Source organism: Gavia stellata, chromosome 10, assembly GCF_030936135.1.
Source record: "Gavia stellata isolate bGavSte3 chromosome 10, bGavSte3.hap2, whole genome shotgun sequence".
NCBI classification, from domain to species: Eukaryota; Metazoa; Chordata; class Aves; order Gaviiformes; family Gaviidae; genus Gavia; species Gavia stellata.
Window position 1 is genome coordinate 10,950,755 of NC_082603.1, and position 22,941 is coordinate 10,973,695.

The window sequence follows — 22,941 nt, forward strand, 5'->3', positions numbered from 1 at the left end:
ATAGTAAGTGGAAAAGATTCTGTAATATTACTGAGTTAAAAATTTACCTGCAGTTAAATTCAACATAGATGTAAGACTGAGTTATTTTTGAACCCATACAAGTTTCAAAACCAAAAAAGACATACTATTTAATGACTGTAAACACTCTATGGGCTTTATAAATAGTAAGGAAACAATGTGGCATCAGCACAGTAACTAACATTTTGACTGCAATAAAAATAATCCTAAATTGAATTTTACCTTCCATCTTTTAAGTTCAACCATTTACTTTTCAGCCTGCATTTGCACTTAATGAAACAGTTAATTATTACTACAATGCCTCAATTTTGAAAGATTCCATTATCAAACTTTCAATTTTATGATCCCTATAATAACTATAAGAATATTAGTAGCCTCAGATGGCTTCCATATTTTTTCCACAAAGGTGAGAATGGGACAATATATGTGATAATAGGAGTTCAGTGCCTAACTCTCATGTAAAGCCAGTAAGATTTATTCTATCAGAGAGGCATTTTTGAAAATAATTTTCTGGCAGCATTCCTGGACTTATGTGTTTGATGTTTTTGAAAGTAATGATGGCCATAATTCCAGAATTTTTTCTATTTTTCTCCTTAAGACATTAATACTGTTTATTATCTTTAATAAATGAAGAAAACAAAACATCATCTTAGATGGAACTGTGGACAGAAACACCATGTCAGATGCAGAAGAAAAAGGAAGGTGAATCTTGAAATTCTCATCAATAAAATGCAAGGACATGAACGAGAACAAGTGAGAAGCGCTACAAGAACAAAAACCTTTGTGTTGCCCGTCTTCTCTTAGACACACTTGGCAGCGCTATGTTTGGGTAATGTTTAGTACCAGCAAAGGAGAAGAATGCCATCTACCAAGTCATTAATACCACCTCTAAGCAATTCATGAGGTCGCTCTGCAGCTTTCTCATCTGTACAGCACCTGAGCCACCTGGTCTGACCCACTTGGGAAGTTTAGAGCCAAGATGTAAAATAATTTTTATGTTACTTTTGATTTTTAATAGTGCAAAGTATTTTACCAAATAACATTTTAATGTTCTAAAAAAAAAAAAATCCATACATACTATGCTGATACACAAGAGGAAACCAAAGGATAGATAAATACTTTGGAGTACAGACCTCTGGACATACAATCTCTAACTCTGGAATACTGAGATTCTCCAGGAATGCAGATTGCAGATGTCCTCAGGAAATGTTCATGCTCTAATCAGACACAGATATTTCTGTAAGATTTGCACTTTTACAACCTTTTACCTTCATTGCACTGATGAAAAAAAAAATAATTCTGGAGGCTCATCCTCAATGACAAGTACTGGCCCAGCCCTTCTCATTCTGCAACAAGCTCAAACTTTTGCATTAACAAAGCCAAGGTCTCACTCTATTGCATCTCTTTGGTAAAGCATCAGACATTGCCTCTGTAATGCTATGAATCCATTCTCTTAGGTCAGCTGCCTTGTAATAAAGCAGCCAAAAAAACCCTTTCCATTTGTGTTAGCTAGAAGGAAAATTGATTCATAAATCTCTATGTGGCAACTGATATTAAACTTTGCTACAAACTACTATCAAGATATTAAAGCGCAATCTGATCCAAATACCGACCTCATGAACGTGCTCACTCAAGCCTATACTGAGATTAAGACTAACCATTCATGCCAAAGAGGGAAAGAAAGAAAAAAGGTTTCTGACATGAGGTTAGAAGAGCAGGAGAGCATTCTTCTCAGGCACGGTTCATTTTATACCCATGTGTTACTTCTGCCAGCTGCATCACAAATATCCTTCAAAGTTGACAATTTCTATCTGCTGAAACTTACTTCATGCCTTTCCTGTCCTGAGCTATTGTGCAGGACAATGTATGTATGGTAAGGTGGAGAGGTGGAAAAAGAAAAGGGGAGGAAAATTAAAAAAATAAAAAAAAAAAAGGAAAGAGCTGCTCCACATACCAGCAAGAATTTTCAGACTTTAAATATCCAAATGTTCCTCAGAATGCTGCCAGAAGGAGGACAAATGCTTAAGTACAATATACATCAAGTCCATTTATTCTCCTTCACTGAATTTAGAAAGAGATTTTTCGGTGTTCAACTTGGCTAAAATGAGAGTTGGATATAGGCAGTCTCAAGCTGAATCTGTAATTTTAGTTTTTCTAGTGTTACAAGTGATATTCAGTCATGACTCTTCAATAATTTAACTACATATGACTTCTAAGTAACAGTAATTCATTCTACCTTCAAAAAGGTAGCTACTAAAAATGGAAAGAAAATAGTTCAGAAGAGGCACAAATTAGTTTTAAAATACTATTAAACTGTAGAAAATATAAAATAACAGAAATCTATCAGTTCCACTTACACTTTCCTTTCTGAAAATTTTTAGGTGAAATAGTCTACCTAGGGAAACCGGATAATATGTCTTTAAAGTGTCTTAGTTGTAAACAGAAGTTAATAAACGTCACATTATAATTCAGCACTTCATGTACTTTATATAGAGAGAAAAGCATGCGCTACCTTTTCGAAGTCTGGAAGACAGGGCCACAGTTTTAGTTTGGAGTAAGTTCCAAGTTATATTCACAAGAAATTCCTTAATCTAAAAAATTTCCTTCCCCCCCACCACTTTGCTGAAGAAGATTCTTGCCATGGAAAATCATTATTGCTGTTTTGTAGATTTGCATTCATCTTCTAAGATAGTTAAAACTCTTCTCAAAAGATTAAGGCAATTATTATTCATTACAAATACTAACACTTGTACATTTCAGACAAATCAGATTGCTCGGTTCATTTCATGCTTAATGGGGATTAATATAGTACCTTCAAAACCTGGTTACCTGTCAAAACCTGGTTACCTGTTAGGTGATACCTTTCCTGCTGCTTAGAGGAAGCAAATGCTAGGAAGCACCATACACCTGCTGTATTTTTAACACAGAGACTAACTAGTACCTGACTTAAGAGTGCATTCATATATTTAGTTCCATTTTGCGGACCTAACTACAGCCAACAAATGAACTGGGTAAACACAGAAGCGGATGTCCCAATAGTAGAAAATGCATACCCAACTGAAGAGAATTATTTTTATAATTGAAGATCTCTTATTCCTTTTTCATCTTTTGGTTATCATGTTATATGGAGTTATATGGAGTCCTGAGTAGCCTCCCTTTAACTGCTGATGGGAGTCAAGTTTCTCTTCTCATAGTTTTCCTACGTTTTATTTCCACTGCTACTGCTGGATAAGCTATCCTTTGAAATATTTAAACCATAGTGAAAAGCAGAACTCAGTTTACATAATGACACCACCTCTTGAAGAAGCCCACCCTCTTCCGGAGTCTCATTTCTTTCCTTCCCATCTTTCTCCCAAGGGACCAGAATGGATGGATGTTGAGCAAGACTTGCTGGGAGCTGATCTTCTGAGGTATTGCTTAGTGTTTCATTCTGCTTTGCATACTTACAGGAAGAATAGCCTGCTTTGAAACTTTCTAGAGAAGCAAACTGGGCACTTGATCGTACTGGAGATGGGGATGTCATACTAGTGGTGTCCATCTTGTCAGTAATAAAGGTCTTGTCACTACTTTCTTCTTCCAGCCTTGAGAGAGATTCTCTATGGCCACTAGCAGAAACTTGCTTTCTTGGTGATGGAGGGAGCTGCTTCCCATGGAGGACACTGTCATCCTGACCGAGGTTCCACTCTGCTTGATCATTAGCACTGCTGCAGAGCAGGCTAAGGTTGCTCTCACTAGGTGCATTCGACTTGTTCTGAAAGAAAGAACATGTGTTTATAGTTAATGTCACAAGAAACGTCGCTACACTGGCACTTTTGAAACAAAAGTACTGTAATGGATTTTGTGCGTTCCTAAATCATGGATCCCCTTTGGGGTTCAATGTTACAAAACAACAATCCCAGAAACAATGTAAGATTAAGTGTTTTTACACTTCCTTGCCAGAACACTGTCTCTTATCCTAAGGATCGCCTTTTGTACAGAGAAAGGATTTCTGTCTCCCCTGTCCATTCAGTCTTTGCACAAGCAGTTTTGACAGTGAACAAAGAGACACTTTGCTGGTTTGTACCCATAATATGAAAAGGAGCTGGACTAAAACTAAAACCAGATGGCATTTCCTCTTTCCTTCAGTAATTAACTATACCAACTTTCAATATTAAATTTTTTTGGCCAAACAAACAAAAATGGGCATTTTATTAATGTGACCCCTGTGTGACACTCCTAACAAAATTTTACAAGCTTTTTAAACATTTGCATCAGAATTTGCTGTTCCAGTAACGAACCTTCTACTATAGGATCCCTTTCAGCAAAAGTAAATGTTGGACAGCTGATATGAGCTGGAATTCACGAACAATTAACATTGTTTTGGCTAACATCACAGCAGTCACTTGGTGAGGGTTTTAAAGTTGTAGGCAAGCAGTTTTTTTACACTACAGGTCCTGTGCAACTTACCTAAAAGGGGGATCAAGGAGCCCTCTTAATAAGCTCTGGAGTACTATTCTAGCAGTGTTTCAGGTGCAATTACCACATGGATCCCCTGACTTAATCAAGATGGAAACATCACCATATCACTACGACTACTTTAAGGATGCAAGGTGAAAATGGAAATAAATACCTTCTAAACCGCATAACAAAAAGACTAAAACCAGCTCTGGGAATACCAGGTTGAACAGCTAAATATAATATTAAACTATTTGATTAAGTAAATCACTACATTATTCACAGCTCTACATGTAGTTATTGTTGTAAGGGGAAAATACTGTTCCAAGATGACTTCGTAAACTGGACAAAGGTGTAACCAATCTCAGCTGGTGAAAAACCATCACAGTGGCCAGCATGGATGTACTGTTACGTAGCTCTAGGAAGACAACTAGCAGTTCTAAGGACCATGCTGCAGTGTCTGAGCTGCACGTTGTTGATTCCACAAGTGCAGGATTCCACTATAAAGGGACTGGAGTTGTTTTTCAAATGAAAGCAGAAGACTAACCGCGGTCTTGTAATCAATGTCATCCATTGACCTAAAGAAATCCAGGCTCTTGGCTCCTGAGAGCTTTCCTTGATCTGAACTGTGTGTGCTCAGCGTGTCCAAAATCTCCCCAAGCAAGTCCATTTCTCCTTGATGCTGAGAAATTATTCCAGTTTCGCCAGAATCATCACTATCATAAAAGTAAGCAGAAGCTTCTTCACTATCTTCTGATGATAACCTGAAAACAAAAACTTTTCCATCAGCTAGGAACATAAAAGCCATTTTATTGCAGCCACTTCTGAAAGTAAGTAGGAGAATGCGTTCCAAGACTTGAAAGGTAACATAAACCCAGAATTCCTTTTTCTCAAGAATTTGCCTAAACACAGATGTATGATATCTATGGAGATACAGTTACCATTAGCCGGTTTTCCTGTCTCCTGGCTCTTCTCTAACCCCTATATAACTGCTATTTCAAGTCACCCTTAATAAGACTCCCCAAATCTTCCCTCCAAATTTTACAGTTATTCCAAAATTGGTTCCTCTTTCCCCTTGTCTACACCTTATATTTAGGTCAGTGTTGCTACACCTCTCCAGCTGACCTAGCCACATACTTTGTTCTAGTGGCAAGACTCTCATACTGCAACTCTTCTCCTGTCATATGACCAGATTTACTGGAGTACTGCCTATCTGCAAGGAAAAGTGGTGCTTTGTCTCTTATTTTCTCTTTCACTCATTGCAATGCCCTTACCTCCAACCCCCATACTACTGCAGTCTTTCCCTATCTCTATCCATCCAGAATACTACTACAAAGGGTACTTCCATGGCTCACTGTTTTGATGATATCCTTTGAACACTTCAGTAGCTCCCTCTTCCCTACTGCACCATGGCTTAAAAGCTGCTTGACTTTGCTTTCAGGGTCCTTCATGGTTTATATCCGTATGTTCATTATCAAAAATCGTCTCCTGAATTAAATCAGAGAATGCCTCAACGCAGCTTAAGCCTCAACTTATGATTTTCTTTTAATTCACACATAGAAAGACCTTGATATAAAACTTACAAGGCAGTATTTCTCTTTCAGATCCTTCAGGAAACTTTCCATTGTCATGACCACAACACAAGACTTAAAGAATAGATTAGCTGAGGTCACTGCCCACCATGTTGAAGAATATTATTTCTCTGCTTCTTTGTGTATATAGTCTATTGTTTTATCTTGAGTCTGTGAAGACTGAGGATTATGTCAAGCTCTTCTAGGCACTATAAATAATGAAAACATAATAGCCTGTCCCTCTTTTTAAAAGCAGATTTAACCCTAAACTACTTGACACCGTCTAGATCAAGAATCAAGCTAGCAGCCTGGACAGGAGAAAAATGCGTCACTTGAACTCAACTGTGCTGAGTAATGCTAGTTACCCTTTCTCCCATACATACACACACATCCAGACACGATTCTTACTTGCTTGTTCTCTCCATTTCATCATCATCATCTTCATCCAAGGTAAAATCCTGGTTACTGAGACGCTGGTTGAAACGAGTCTGGAGGATAGAAAATTAACATTATGATTTTTGTTTATTTTTTCTATTTCAGCTGTACTTATTTGGAGTCTAGCTGCCACTTTACTCATTAAGACTTCCTGAGCACTTGATGAGGAAAACCACATATTGATCAAGTCTTCTAAAGGTTGTTATAAGAGGATGTGAAGTCCTCAAGTGTCACCAATTAAAGAGCAAGAGAACCATTTTTCTTCATGGCCTATGGAGGACCTTATTATTTATGCAAAACCTGGAGTGCCTTATTATTTATGCAAAGCCTTGATTGGCAGAAGACTGGCTATTGGAGGAAAAGCATCGCTCAAGTCTATTAGCTACCCTTTCTTGCAAAAAGCACTGTGGTTCACTATTTTCTGATAGAAATATTTACCAAGTTTTGGTTGATGTCGTCTACTGAGCATGAAGCAAAATGGATTTTTGATGTAGCAAATACAAAAGAAGTCAGGAATTAACACCCTAGAAGTTAGGGTGTTAAACAGAATTGCAGAGTAAGTAGTATGCCAGCTCAAAAACTGTGCACTAAGAATGCCTTTGTGCAGGATAATTTACTGTGAATTACAGTTAACTCAAAGTTAGTGTACACTCAGAGCATCCCATGGGGAGCTTGTGTAGAGTAGCTGGTGTCCTGTAAATTTACACACTACTATACTGAGCACTTACTAACCTGTTAATATCACATTATTATATAGCAAACAGAACCAGGCTAAAGATTTCTACTATACTTGGAAAAAAGTCTCTATCTTGACCTGAACATTTAAGTCAGGAATTTTAGTCACTTGTGCTTCACAAATGACTGTCTTAAGGTCTGTACATCTCTTATACTTGCAAAAAACCTGCAAAGATTAACTATGCAGGCAATCAATTCACTGAAGAGATCTTGAACCTTGGAAAACTGGCCATAATTTAAAGACATATGGATAGAATTTGTGCAAAGGGAAAAAAACAGTGCTAGCTAACTTTAAAGACAATCATACACAAGTAAAAGGAAGTGCTACTGCCCACATCTCATGCAGTTCACCAAATGCCTAAGCCTACAACAAGCCCCTGATGGGGAAGAAATATGGCCTTAATTTCAGACTACAAGGAGCTGGGAAATCTTGTATTGTGAGGATTTCAGCACATCACCTATTACAGATGTTGTCAGTGTTCTACATGTACCAGGATACTCTATGTAACTTTTTCCCCCTATTATTGTCAGGAATGTCTCAATGTTCACTCTTTATAGAATGACACATTTTTTCTCGTTCAACAAGACAGGATTTAATTAAAGCAGCAAGTTTCGATAACACTTCCCATAGTTCTTCATCCACAAAGAGGAAACGTGGTTCTTAACGTGTTAAACCAAATAACACTTGATAGAAAATGACAGAATTAATAGAGTATTAAAAACTATGAAAGAGCCCAAACTAAGCTTCACGCTGAGCAAAAGTTATAGGATTGAACACAGAGAAACAAACTATTGCTATTTCTAACTTTTTCTCAGTTTTGCGAATTCTTTGTGTCATTCCCATCAGTATTGTAACCAATCATATCCCTCCTTGTAACTAAAGGGAAGGTTAACCACTCTGTCTTAACTGATACAGTTAATTGGTTATCTTACTGATTACTGCCACAACTACAGTCAACTATTTTCAGTTTAAAAGTTGCTGCTTTAAGTATTCATTTTCACTTCATTCACGTGGGACAATTAAAATACTTTGTTTCTGTAACATGGGTAATTCACTACTTCCCCAAGAAAATTCTGACATGACGTTCATTGTAATTAAAGCTCTAATCCTAGAACTGACTCTTGGAGGGCAAAGCTCTGTCTCTGTCTCACTTTCTCGGAATTTGCATCAGAATTAGATGCTGCCATCACATTTACGTCTACTAACATAATGACAAGATTTTGCAGGAAAGAAGGTGCTTTAAAAATGTGGAGAAATTTCAGAAAAAAACAAAACTGACACTTGTTCATCTGCAGATGGATTAACTCTGTCAATGGAATAAAATCCCAAAAGGTAACACTCACTGATTTGTCGAAATAATAAATAATGTTTCAAAGAGCACAGATGGCAAGTTTCAAAAAATAAAAGAAAAGAAAGAAAAAGAAGAAAAGAAAGGTTGTATCTAAGAAACAGAAACTGAATAAAATTAATTAGAATGAGCAAACACCATAGGCATAGCAGTGGCCCCTCAGAGCATCTACAAACAGTATTATGCAAGTGTTCAACAGTGAAAGCAAGAATAGCATCATATAAAAGAATATAGAAGAGCATATGTTGATAAACCTAAAAAACAAAACAAAACAAAATAAAAACTTCTAGTTCCTGATGGTCAGAATCTCTCTTTGAAAAAATATTTTTGTTACCAATTTAAATGTTTAGGGGTACAAAATTATACAGGAAGATTTTCAAGAACTAAACCAAATAAAATGGAATTCACATACAAAGAAAAAAAAAGCAAAAAGGGAAGGAAAGGAAAATATCTGGCTGTAAATAACAACATTCTCCAGAGTTTACAGCTCTGTGAGCTAGCCACAGAGACAACAAGCAACACATGTTTTTGAATAGGTGACTTTCCTCTAGGAGCTGTAATAAAAATGACTGCACGGGAGGGGTATGTCCAGACTACTTTGCAAAGAAAGAAAAAGAAAGAAAGAAACTCTTAATAAATTCCAAAAGGAGAACCATAAATCTTTTTCAATGCTCCACTAGGCAAAGTGACATAGTATGTGCACCTGCAAAAGCTGTCAAAGTCACTTAAGAAGTCCTTCCATTACTGACGTACCCTGCTGTTTGCAGTTATTTAAGCTTTTAATTTCTGTCTTTTCTGCATTTTGAAGTGTGTAACCTTTTTATGAAAAAAGGACAGACTTCTGTTTCCTTCCTGATCAGCATTCTAATAACAACCAGACCATTTAAGTTTATTACTGCAAGAAATGATACGGTAACACTCGTTCTTGCTGCACCAGAACTTTATAAAGTCTTAATAGACTGCTGTCATGTTTTTTTCTATAAAATAAAGCAACAAACTTCTTTAAAGTACTCAATTGTTTTGCTTCTTCCAACTAGTTCTGCTTACATAATAAATCTATTATTTAATGTATCTACTTCATATCAAAACATGAACAGGGATTCAACTTTTGCTATTTCAAATTTTTCTCATCATCAGGCACACTGCACCGCAAGAATCCATCTCTCATCTTGCTCAGAATATAAGAGAGTTCAACATAAACACAACAAGCTCACGCTCTCCACAAGCCACTGGTGAACCATCAAGCCTGTGCATTAAGTACGGCAAAAGAACAACTGCACCCAGTGTGAGGATATACATCCTTTTTGTATACAACATATACATTCTCTTTGGTTTCTGCCCCACTTTAAAACCTCATTCTGCAAGTGGTCTGCTACCTATATGGTTGTGGTAAACGCTGATCACTGAAACCAGAAAAAGAAGGTGCTGCCAGTATAAACACAGGTCGAACCAAACAAAGTGAGAATAGGTCCTTAAACTGTTCTCTTCTGCTTGCTGGTAGCCTCAAAACATGTACTGCTTTGGCATAAAAATGTAGGCAAAATACATGAATGCTAAAGGATTTAAATGTAAGATGGTTACATTCTTGATTGAGCATGAAAGTCAATCTTTGAAATGTCAGCTTCTTATTTAATGCTAGACCTTTCAGACGCACAGCTTTCTGGAATGAGTGCTTACTGATCGATCCTAAGGCAGGAAGTTTAACAAGGCTGCTGCTATTAATTGTCCTCAAAGTGAGAAACAAATAATCTTTTGATAAATGGCAGCACACATATAATTTCACATTTACTTGTTACTCAATACATCAACATGTACAAAGTTTCAAGAAAAGAAAAATATCTACTATGGTTTAAATCTACGAAGTACTGTTTCCTTTTTCTTAAAAAATTAAAGATTATTCATTCAGTGTGAGAAAGCAAAATAAGTCCACCGTTATTTATGATTCAGTATTTTATTTTACCTGTCCTCTACGACCCAATAACAGACGTAATTGTAACTTCACCCTCCAGCAGGGAAGCAAAAGATCTCTCAATCAAACTATCTAGTTAAGCACAACCCGTTGCCTTCCTTTCTGGTTAAAGACTGTGACCTAAAGCAATGAATAATGAAATCACAGGAAAGTACTTCACATTAAACTCCACAAGAGCTGAGACTGATGGGGGAAGAGGGAAAGAAGAGAGATAAAAAAAGAAGTACAGTTTCTAAACTTCCTCTTCTTCAATGCCCTTCTTTTTCTGGGACATGGTACACACAACCACAAGCTTAAAGTAGTGCTAGAGATACCAATTAGCTACATGGACACCAGACAAGGATAGATGCAAGCAATAATTCTAGATTAATTTCTAGAAACAATCCCTTCAAAAAATTACTTGTGTGCTTTTACTCACAGAAAGTAACACAAAGTAATGATGCCTCACAAAAATAATATGCTGATATCAGAAAAGTTGTCCTGGATATAAATTAAATAGATATTATCTAAGATGCCATATTTGCTTTTTAATTTATTGTTAAATAAAAAAATCCTTCATCCTTTCTGGGACAGAAACCTTCTCTACTTTAACAGATTCAGATATATAGATGATGCATTTGAAAGAACATAAAGTGGTTGGAACTATCCACAGCTGTATGCCATGGGACAAAAGTGTCCTCAATTCTGAGATCCTGTTAATTAAAATGACAGGGAAACAGAGACACACAAAAAAGTAGGTTCCCAATGACAGAAAGAAATCGTTTTCTGTGACAATAAAGAGCCTACAAGAGCAGGAAATCCCCAGAAATCTGTTTAGAGACACAACCAACCACAAACGTGTAGATGAGAGTATAGGCACAGTACTTTGAAATAACGAGTAAGCTGTAATGCAACAGAGATCCCCACTGACTTCTGTAAAGTTAAAGGAAACATTAATATCCTTGCTGAGGTAGGATTTATTGTAAGTAAGGATGATAAATTTGTTGAGATACTTAGTCATGGATAGCACATATAATTATTTATGTTCTGAATTACTGTGGTGATAACAAACTCTAAGCTTCCTACGTTTTCTGTATGCTATACTCCTGAACACAGATAATATTTGAGAATTTTGTAATACTGCTTTTGATTTTTAAGGATTAACCATGCTTCTGCAAATACTTTTTCAGAAATAGTTATGTTTTTTTCCAAAATAAGAAATAAACTTCCTTTTTCTCTGAAGAATCGCAGACCTTTTTTCCCCTCAGGAAGGCTGCACCATCCCCTGGCCCTCCGAATCAGACCGAGTCCCCAGCTGCCCACAGTCAGGTATCACCTCCAAATAGCCAGATCTCACTCATTCTTCTCAATGGCACAGAGGCTATTCTTAAGCAAAAATGGCCATTTTCAGCTGACACACTGTGGCACCATGCCACACATCATTCTAGCAGCAAAGGGTGCACCATCTGAAGGCAGCCTGGCTTCACCTTAATTGGCAACAAGCAGAAGTGTTAGTCTTTTAAAATAGGACACGGAGACTTTCAGTGCCATTTGCAACAACTAAAGCCAGTAGCTCTTTTATAAACAAGTATTCTTCATGGAATTTTTTTGTGGATGATTTTAAGAATCAGATTCACCAGGCAGAATTTCCAGTTACAAAAACTAACTAAGAAAAATGTCACTTATTTTCCTTTTTTGATGGTTATTAATGCCCTAGGTTTACTCAATGATTAGAGGGAAGGGAAATGACAGAATGGAGGGTTGAGGGGAATCACAGTAGAGAGAGGAGCAAGAAGGTAGCGGGGAACGCATGTCAGAAGAGAAAAACTGATCGGTGTCCATATGCACAAAAGCATGTGAATGTCCATATGCACCAAAGGCAGAAAAGGGAATGTGTTTTTCAGGTAACAGAAAAGTCAAGAGACCTGGAAGTAACTTGGGTGCACAGTGCGTGACTTTAGTGAATCAGAAGAGCTGTAAACCCAGTCTGCCTGGCTGGAACATGCTACCTGTTTGATACAATTCCTAAGCAGGTAAAACAACGATTACTGGTTAAATTGATCTTTCAGTTAAAATGTGAGTCATATCCTCACATCAGCAGAACTATTGCATGCACTGCTGGAAGCGCTGTTTGCTGATCAAAGGAAAACTTACCAAAAACACTGAAGTTTTTCAGTGTTCATGTGGATGTGGATGTGATCATAAACACAAACATCATATACCTCAAGACTTCAAGATTTAATAGAAAACACCAAATGCCGCAGAACTTTAGACAGATATAACCTGAGCAGCACTGAACTCTGTCCATCAGACCTATGGACAGTGGAAGAATCTGTTTGAGGGAAGCTCTGTATGAAGCTTGAAAACTGAGAGACTAATCACATTTGCAAGGAAAAAAAGACTGTGCCTTAGAAACAGAAATATTGACTCCAAGCACATTTCTGTCTAAAGCCCCCACCCAGAAGAATTAGCAGGGAGGAGTCCCTCCTCCTGTTTGACACCAGTAGGAGTCTTCTGCTCAACAAAGAAAGTCTTTCTCTACAAGGTGCTGGGGTACCTGGATGGCACTTGGATTTGGATGCTATTCACTAATTTCAGATATTTTAAGGTCTAAATTAGACAATAAACAGCAGGAGAGAGGCATCATCAGGATGCAATCTAGATTCTAGGCCGGCTGAGTTGCCCTTTGGTCATGCCCCTCTCTCTCCACTTACTGTAGAAAGAGCCTAGGGTAGCACTGTTGCTAACTTCAGCATTTCAGTAGTGTCTAAAATTAGACAGGTTGAATCTGGGCTTTCACATTCAGAGATGCTGAGATTCCTGCAGCAAAGGCTTTTCCTGTTTCTTCTACTTCTCCCTCCTTTTGCCCCCAGCCAAACTTTATTCTTCAATTGAACTTCTTGACTCATTTTTTTCCACTCTTAGGTACAGGAGTAGAGAGAGAAAGAAAAGGTTAGGGAACATCCAGTACTAGAGCTGAAGTTTTAGACATAAGGTTGTGCTGTCCAAATTTTCAGGCCAGAAGGCAAAAGCAACAGGGAAGCTGGGACGCAGATCCCAACCGTTGGCTGACGATTCTTCTGGCTCCCTGCTTTGGCTAGGTGGAGCCAAAATGCGACCCGTGGAAGATAAGATACACAGCAAATGAAAGCAGAAGATACTGTTAGGTTTAAATGTCAATAAATTCTCCTGATGAAAAAAAATAATCCAGTTATTTCAATTACCTACTAAGGACAGAAAGGTTTATCCAGTTTTGAAGGTACTTTGTGAAATAGCATTTTTCTTTCAGATCTTTCAAAAAAAGACACCTTGGTAGACATACCAGTATGGTTCGTTTATTTGTAGAAGACAGACCCTCAGAAAGGCTGCCTTTCTATTAGTTAAACATCTAAAATAGGTGACAATAATAGCCAGAAAAAGCATCTGCAAACTTTTTGCTTGTCTAAATGTCTCAGGGTAACAAAAAAATTCCAGAGCCATTTCCTGACCATTACCCTATCTTTCCTTTTTTTTTTAATTGCAATCATGGTAATTAGCGCAGAGATTTCTCAACTGATCGTTACTGCAAAACTCAAAGAAGAACAGGCAGCCACAAGGTTTACACTGGTTTATGGGTGCAGAATGAACAGCAGAACTCTGCTACAGAGATTTGCAACAGTCCTTTGCTTAAAACCATGGTGAGAAGAGATCGGGGCAGAGAAGAGGAAAGAGCTCACACTAATAAAAATACTGAAATAAAAAAAAAAAAGCTTTACAAACTTATACTGCTTCTTTTTTCTTTAAATGTGTTCACTGACTAAACTAAAATCAGTCACTGTCACTGTTTAGAGGCTGTATCTACTATCCTCTTGTGGGGAGGAGGTTTGAGCAAATTTGTAATTACAACTCTACTTGGTAGTGTATATTCCTGAAAATAGAATTATGCATGATACATGAAGGTATCTAAATGTTTTAAGTTGCACAAAATCCAGATAACCTTTCAGTTAAAAAAAATAAAGGAAGTACCGCTTGATTTCTAAGAGGTCTTCTGTTTTAAAAAGCAAGTTTTATACAAGGCAAAGGATACATGTGTGCCTGTACTACTTCGGAAAGGCATGAAAGCCACGAGAGGGCACTCTCGTAATCTACAATTTAATTTTTGCTGCCTGGCTTTTTCATTTTTAATTAAAAGGAAATCTAAACTGTTTGACAGAATGAAGAGATCTTACTTGACACACCAAGACAAAAGATTTTTCTCCAAATTAAAGGAAGCTAATGATCTCTGCAATATTTTCAAATTACATCACATTAGCAAAAAAACCAGAATTTACTAATCAACCAAAGCTTACTTCAAAACTATATTTTACAGAAACAAAACATGATTTACATTAAAAACTAGCTGTTACTGTTTATGACATCTGTCAATTTGTAATATTTTAGTCAATGAGAGTAGAAGATACCTCCGGCTATATAACCCGTGTTATCTGTGGATGCTACGCATAGATGTGATCTCAAGCACATCATCTGAATCCAAATACAGGTAAAGGCCCTTCATCAGAGCTTTTATGTTTCTGAAATTATTGTGGGGTTTTCTGCAGGATTTTTTTTTTTCTTTTTTTTCTTAAAGGGGTTCAGTCTCCTTATACAGAATATGTATAAGCACTGCATTATCACAAGCGTTTCCTCTCCTCTTTTATGTTCCTGGAAAAAAAAAAAAGTCCTCGGAATAGCCCAGTCTCACCACCTTTTTCAGGTTAGGAGGGTAATCAGTTACTGGAAGCCCTTTGTAGCTAATAATTATGTCATTTATTGTACTGCCATTGTAGGGGTATTGATAAATAGGGCACTCCTGAAGGTAAGGTTATTCTGAACACATCTTCCTGCCTGACACTTGCTATCTTTGTTGAACAGAAGCCAAGTATACCTACTGCAAGCTGAATTACATATTGTCTAGTTACTAGGATAAACTGCAATAAAAGTGTTAAAGCTGTATTTGCAATATGCTTTTTAAAAAGAATAAAAAATGGTAACTCCTCTGTTCGAGAATACCAAGAAAAAAAGTTTAGTCTAACTTGGCTTTTATTACCTTACGCAAAAGTGTTTTTAAAACCTCCTTAGACTGTATTTAAATCCTGCAAAGTCACGGGAAGTAGTTCACTTGGTTTCTTCGATATACGAGCATTTAAAGTAGTACTGACACACAGGGATTCCTGGTAAATCCACACTTAGAATCCAAATGCCCAAGTTTCCATTATGGCTGCAAGGTAGTGCATGCCTAAAGGTACAGGTATTACACACATTTCCTTGGAGACAAGGGGGCATTGCTAACTTACTAATTATAAAGTGAACTGGTAGTTCTTTCTTGGTATTCTGCAAATCTTCAAGAATGTTTTATTAGCCACTAAATACATTACGACTATAGATATCCTGAAACACTCTATTTTTAAGAAGCTACCTTATCACCTGATATAACAGTAAAATTACAAAGATCATATTCGTGAAATCAAACAGATCTTCCTGGCATTCTATCCAGGCTCATAATAAACATGTTCTCTTTTTAATTATATATTAATTTGGAACAATTTTAGAGCTCTCACTGCATTTAGGCCTCTGTCTACCCAGAAATCTGAATTACCTGGGAGCATATAATGAAACAGAATTAAAATAGATTATGCAAAAACTGAATGCACAGTAGTCTAATACATGTACTACATAGCTCCCCCCCATCAATAGTTAAAGGAACTCGGCAATATCATTGGCAAAACACCGCAAACAGAGTTAAAGCAATCTCATGCTTGTATTAATTTTTATTTCAAAAATTTCAGCTGGTAATTTCTTATATCTTCTACATACCTAATTAATGTAGGTGATAAAACATACCAGAGACGTATTATTAGATCTAGGCATGAAACAGTTAACAGCAGTGCACATGCCAAGGTTTTAATAAGGCTTAACAATAAAAAGCTTCAATCCTCCACTTTCACTAGATTTTGTTGTTGTGGTTTTCCCTTGCTTAGGGCAATCCATCTGTTAATGTTGACTTGCAATACAGTTAAGCTCGCACACGTATAAAAAGCCTAGAACAGCTAACCTAAGCAAGAGTAAGCTCAAATGAATATTACAGAGATAGAACAATTCATCTTAGGCAAAGATTAATTGTGTGTGTGCGCGCACGCGCGTGCACACAGGCACGTACGAGTGCACTCCCATTATTTCTTTTTTTTTTTTTTTAGGAAAGACTTTCAAAAAGCAAATTATAGGAGGGCAAGCTGATCACTACAGTTTGCCATAACACATTTAATTATTTATCCTCCGATGAGGTTTTGACAGCTATTTTACATGCTATAATTTGTTTTGATTTACTGTTAATTTTTTTAAAGCCTATTGCCGATCTGGCAAAAAAAATATAATAAAACCACTATGACAGCAGCAATAAAGCTTAGTAAATATTCATTGTTAAAAACGGCTCTGCACTGTGACCAGTGCTGGTATTCTCCCTGGGCCAAACTGGCCTTGTTTTCAATAAAACCAGAGAAGTATCCTTTCCCTTGAGCCCTGTTAGGCTGAGGCTGCAGTTGGAACTGTCATCTTCACACAAAAGCAAAGGGGTTGGGTTTTACAAACGCAAAGCCTAATTGGGAGATCTTCATGGCTGTACCCTTGACATTTATTAAAGCCTCATCAACAAAACAGGAAATAACCGTACTAATTAGCAAACCCACATACAAACTAGTATTTGTTGGGGTAAAAGCAGATTCACTTCCTATTGTAAAGGAAACGTCCTCCCAGACCCCAAAACCCTGCTATGAACCAATTATTAAAATAATCTTTAACAGTGAAGGAAACTTTCATATCATACATGTTTTGGAATAAATTTGTTTCACAGCATCTCAGATAACTATTAGTTAGTATTCACGTTTAACTGTTTCCAAGAAGTAGAGAATGAAAAGCTCAAGGCATTCATCTAACAGGGCATAAAATGTAACACCAAATTCTTTATATTTACAAGTTTTTAAATGTTTCAGTATGGAAGAGATAGTTATAAAGTGCAGAGATGCCTCTTGTTTAGAAGCAAGATGACCATTAAAAGCAATCTCTCTCTCTCTTGTTTGTTGTTTGTTTAGGTTTTGGGGTATATTCAAATACACTGACATTGCAACTTAACCAATATTTGGTCCTTTAAATATATATCAAAGTGCATGAACTGCATGTTAGCACTATCCTTATACTGCTATAGACACTCACGGGCAACATTTTAGAAATCTGGGTGGAAAGGTTCATTTACAGAAAAAAAAGATTAAACCTGACAACAATAGCAGTCTGAAATTCACTACTTTTAAAGGGCATATTCAGTACTAGATCAAACATAGTCTGTCTTATAAACATGCACTGTTGAATACAAATATATATTTTTATTTGAACATAAACTTTAAAATCAGGACTTATTCATAAAGAACTTACATTTATGTTATCTTCTTCAAATACCGACCAAGAACAAAAATAAAACCAAGAGTAGCAACAGCAGACTATTATTTTTTAGAAATATTTTGGTTTGTTTGCTTTTGGGGAGGAGGAAAAAGTGGGAACAGCATGAATGAGAGATGAAGGAAACTGCGTAACACCGGAGTTCTTGGGGAGCGATCACCATTTGCTCCTTCCTTCCCACTGGTTTCAGGTGACATTTGGGACAAGAGCTGGGGAGAAGACAAGGGATCTGTTTGCAGCAGGGCAAAACTGTGGGGCTATTAGTTACAAGCTTCGCTACTAAACAAACCCTATATATGTACATGTATATGTATGTGTGTGTATACGTACATAAACATGCATGCGTATATGTATATATGCAAGCAAAACTATGGACTGATATGCACTCCTTCTATCTTGTTTTCAAAACTAAAAGACAACTGGTAGAAACAGCAATGGTGATATTAAAGGATTTAGCAGTATACAGCTGTATGAACACAAAAACATACAGAAGTTAAATCGTTCTGTCCAAACACTGGCCTTCAAAAGAAATGTTTAAATGCACCAAGGTAAATTATATTCTTTTGTATCCCTAGACTCCTGTACCTAACAGAAGGCAGTACTACCATATCAGTAAATTACTGCAGATTTCTTTAATAGAAGTACCGTATAAAAATTCACTGACTATAAAGGTACATTTGTGTCATGTATTTACACAGACACATACAAATGCAGATTCAGCTACACTAATCTGTGAATTTTGGCTTATAATGCATTAAAAGCTTTTTAGTACCTCACATAATCAAATTATTTGGGGGGGGGGGGAAGTTGCTATATATTAAAATGACAGGTATCTATTAGAAACAAATATTTTAAGAACCACTCACGTTATTAACATTAGAGCTCTATACTCATACATTTAGAATCTTCTCTTCTGATACTCAGTGGAAAAAAGTCTACTGTACACAAGTTCCTGAAAGAATGTAGGCACCACAGTTGCCTGTATATTAAAATATACTGAGGGCACATAGTTTAACACTTTGTCACTGGCTTTAAGAGATCACAAAAACACGTATAAAGTAAAACCTGCCTAAATAATTAAAGCAGAAAGTCTTTGTATTATTTATAACCCTAGTAAAAATGACGACTTAATACTAATGTACAATTTCAACATAATTTAGCAATAATCTGCATCAGTTCTTTGTTAAATTTCACAAGTTTTGTATTTATTACGGATAAAAACTAATTCAAAACTAAATTGATTAAATAGACAATTCAGATTTTTATCATTGGAGTATCTAAAGTAAAAAGCCAAATGTTAGATCAGCTGAACTGAATTTCTGTACTTAACTTCTTATCTGAGGAACATGTATGCATTAAAAATCCATATATAAACATTCATTACATAAATTAAAAACATGCAATAACAATATAACGTAAAAATATATATTCACACATTAAAATACGTATGTACGCAGGTATTCATTCCCAGAAAAAAGTGTTACAAAAACTATTTTATTGATATCTTTGAAATAAAACTGTCAAAATGAATCCAAAGATACTACAACACTTGCCAAAGTTGAGACACTACACCTGTTACTTCAAATCAAGACTAGAAAGGATTAGAGAACAAAAGGACAAGAGATTGGCACCGTATTAACTAGCTCACTTATTAATAAAATAATAAATCATAACTATCTGAGCAAGGTTAAAAGCCGTATGACTGCCAAAGCAATTTATTACAAATGCAAAATTAATGTGCCCCACTATAAGAAACTAAAAAAGATAGCCTAACACAGATTTGTGAATAGACCAGAATGTATTTGCTGTGAGAAGCCTTTATCAAAAACAGTATTTAAGAATTAAATCTCAGATCCATACTTATAAATCCCCTGTTTTTTCCCCTCTCAGCAGGGATGAAATACGAATAACATTTCTCCTCCATTCAAGCAGTATAGCACTATTTCTATAAACATAGCCTTTTCATCACACTACCCAAACACAGACAGTAAAATAATCTTAAACAGATTCACTGGTGCACTACTATCAGTGGCAAAAAATTTTCCTCATATGTATGTGAATAAGAACAGAAGTTTCAGGTGTCTTACCTGTGCCAATCTTCGTTTTTCTGAATTTGCTCTTTTCTCATAATGCAATGCGCAGACGGGAGCAGTCTGTACTGTACCAACGCTGCAAGTTCCATACTCTTCCTCACTCTCCTACAACAAAACAGATTTAAATTCCTTTATTTATAATCATTATCTGCAAACGTACCCTCCATATTATGCATGCAGAATGCATTCAAAATTATCTTGCCACAGTCTATTACTGTCATGAAAATACCATCTGCAGTAGGAAAATCAAATTTAGCTCTTCAGGAAGCTGAATTATCAACATTGTCATTTAAAAGATGAATTGTTCAAATGTCTAGGAAATATTTTCGAAAGTTTTCTTAAAATAGCATAAAATACATCTAAAAATTGGTTCCTTCTCCCTACAGAAAAATCTTCAGTTGAAACAAAATTTTCAATGGGAAATGCAGCTGCAAAATGCCTAAAACATCTTTTCTGATATTTCTGCAATGTTGCTTTTGCAAAATGAAACTATTCCTTCATTTTTAAACATTGCCATTGTCCAGGTATCTTACAAAGCCAAAACAGACAACTACACCTTCTGAAATACATTGCACTGCAAGACTCTCCCTTCTCAAATTCTCAGCTCGAATCAAAGGCTTCGATTGTGATATCAAAGCAATCAACTTTATGAAAACATACATCCTGTTAATGTATCTTTGAAGACCTCTGTTGTTCTATGATAAAATATGCAAACAATAAAGAGATTATTCAGTGGATGCATAGAATGACAGATAGTTGCCAGAGGGCTCGTTATGAAAAATGTATTGTTGAACAAAGGGCTAAGCATATTTCAAAAGTCATTAAAAACACAAATCTCATGTGATTTGTAAAGTATAAGCTTCAAACTGATACAGGAAGCAAGGTAAGAAAGTAAGAAGTGTACTACATACCTTGTGTTTTAACTTACTCTTCACTTCTTTTATTCCTTGTCTTGCCTGATTTTTTGCCTAGAAAAATAAAAGGACTTTAAGTAGCTCTGCAAGACACTGGCTATAGTTATGGAACATGCTTTATGATGCTGTACTTATTTTACCTTTTTTTCTTTAAACACCTGGTGATATAAAGAAGGACAATAACCTTTATCACAAATTCATACATGCATTGTCAGTATATTTTACATATTCATGCTTTGTCCATAGATTTAAGGATTTTTTTCAGTTCATGCACGCCAATTCTGTGAAAACATACATACTCAAAAATTCTCCAATATTACTAAGGACAGGCTAAAAATGGTCATATACATCACTCCTTTATTTGAAATGGTCCTTTAAATTTGAAAGGGTATTTTAGCAGTAAGGCATGTTGGAAAAATGTTAAGATTTTCAAGATGACTGCTACAGTGTTCCAGTCTGGCAACTTGCAGGGCAACATCAATCTTAAGAGAAATGAAGTGATTTCATATGCAGATGGAGATTTTGCCCAGTGTTGCTGAACAGGCTAGCGCTGCTATTTAGGGGAGAATTCCGTATATATTAAAATAGGCAGCCAAGGATCACTGTTGCATAGAAAACAGAGCCAAGAATGTTCTTCAATAGAGAAATGAATTATCAATACAGAATACCATGTACTTATGTTAAAAAAAATTAAGAAAAAAAATAAAAAACAGTGAGAGAAAGAGGGGAGTAGGAAAAAAGAAGGGGGGGCGGGGAGGAGGAGGGACCAAAAACCCTAACCCTAAAAGAAGAAAGGGTATTTTTCTTATATGAATATAGGAAAAAAACTACAAAAGTTTAAGGTTGTCTTAAAAATAGGACTTTTTGAAATATATTTAAGGGCATAAACATGTGGAAAGCACATATTTTTCTATGGTTTTCTATACATGGAAATTCAGAAAAAGAAAATAATTTTCTTGAATCAAGAGGTCAGAGAGCCTTTCTGATCCCTAAAGCATACATCTATAAGCTCGATAACAGTGCAGTGGGGTGCCATGCAGCAGATGCTAACCTGAGAGCCACTTTAAACTTTCCAGATCATGCTCATAGCATTTCGATGAATTTTGGAGTGCTTTGTTCTAACTCTGAGGGATGGTACCAAGAGCATTACTCAAGGCTACCAAACAGTTATCTAGCAATTAAGAAATGCATATTTCATTTCTTTAGTAGTAGGCTCCATAAAGGGCAACAGCATAAGAAATTAAATGGGGTATAAATATGAATACCTTATACACACAGATCCTCACAAAATTTACCAGTGTTCCCTGAAGAGAAGTTCACTTTGAAAGACCTTTATTATCAAGGACATAATTATCAAAATTGAAAGCTAGAGAAGATCATGTAACCACAGTCTAAGCTAGTGCAAACTGAAGAATAACAACTTGCAGATAACCTGTTAATGAACCATTTTTAAAATTATAAATGAGTTCATGAAGTGTATTTAATTTATTTACCTGTTTCTCTCCACGACTGCTGTGTTTTTCAACTGATGTAAAATCAAAAATTCTGTTTGAAAACTTTACTTAAAATACACTACCATAAACTGATGTACTGATTTATTCAGGACTACTTACTATGCATCCAACTAGTGAAACATTTGGAAAAGTGAAAAGGAAGCCAAAAGTCTTTTCCCATATATTAAAAATGCATCCTCAAAATACTTCCCACTTCATTTTACGCTATTGCTGTTTTTTCACACTGCATGATACTGTGTAATTTCACATGATTTATTGGTTAGGCAGTCTTTTAAAACAAGATCTTTTAAGCTCAAAAGTATAAGCATTAAATCCAGTTAAACATGAGTTATCTGTTGTCATTGTTAGAAGATCAGTTGATAGAAAAGACTTGCTGCACACATTACTGGTGATCCACATCTTTTCAATAGTGCAGCACTTAGTGCCAAAGTGAAATTGTATCTGTGTAATCCAGGACTCCATTTGT

The 22,941-nt window shown here is 36.1% G+C and overlaps 1 protein-coding gene across 2 annotated transcripts in view; it reads right to left on the reverse strand.

Moving 5' to 3' along the window:
• Positions 1-3,217: 3,217 nt before the first annotated feature.
• The window catches only part of DENND1B (DENN domain containing 1B), a 157,238-nt gene continuing 137,514 nt past the window's right edge, over positions 3,218-22,941 (reverse strand). For both annotated transcript variants that reach the window (XM_059822085.1, XM_059822084.1), the window contains exons 19-23: positions 20,959-21,015; positions 20,042-20,152; positions 6,432-6,511; positions 5,000-5,216; positions 3,218-3,769 (exon numbers count right to left, since the gene is read on the reverse strand). In XM_059822085.1, coding sequence (XP_059678068.1) covers positions 3,218-3,769; positions 5,000-5,216; positions 6,432-6,511; positions 20,042-20,152; positions 20,959-21,015 — 1,017 coding nt within the window. The remainder of the gene's footprint in view (positions 3,770-4,999; positions 5,217-6,431; positions 6,512-20,041; positions 20,153-20,958; positions 21,016-22,941) is intronic.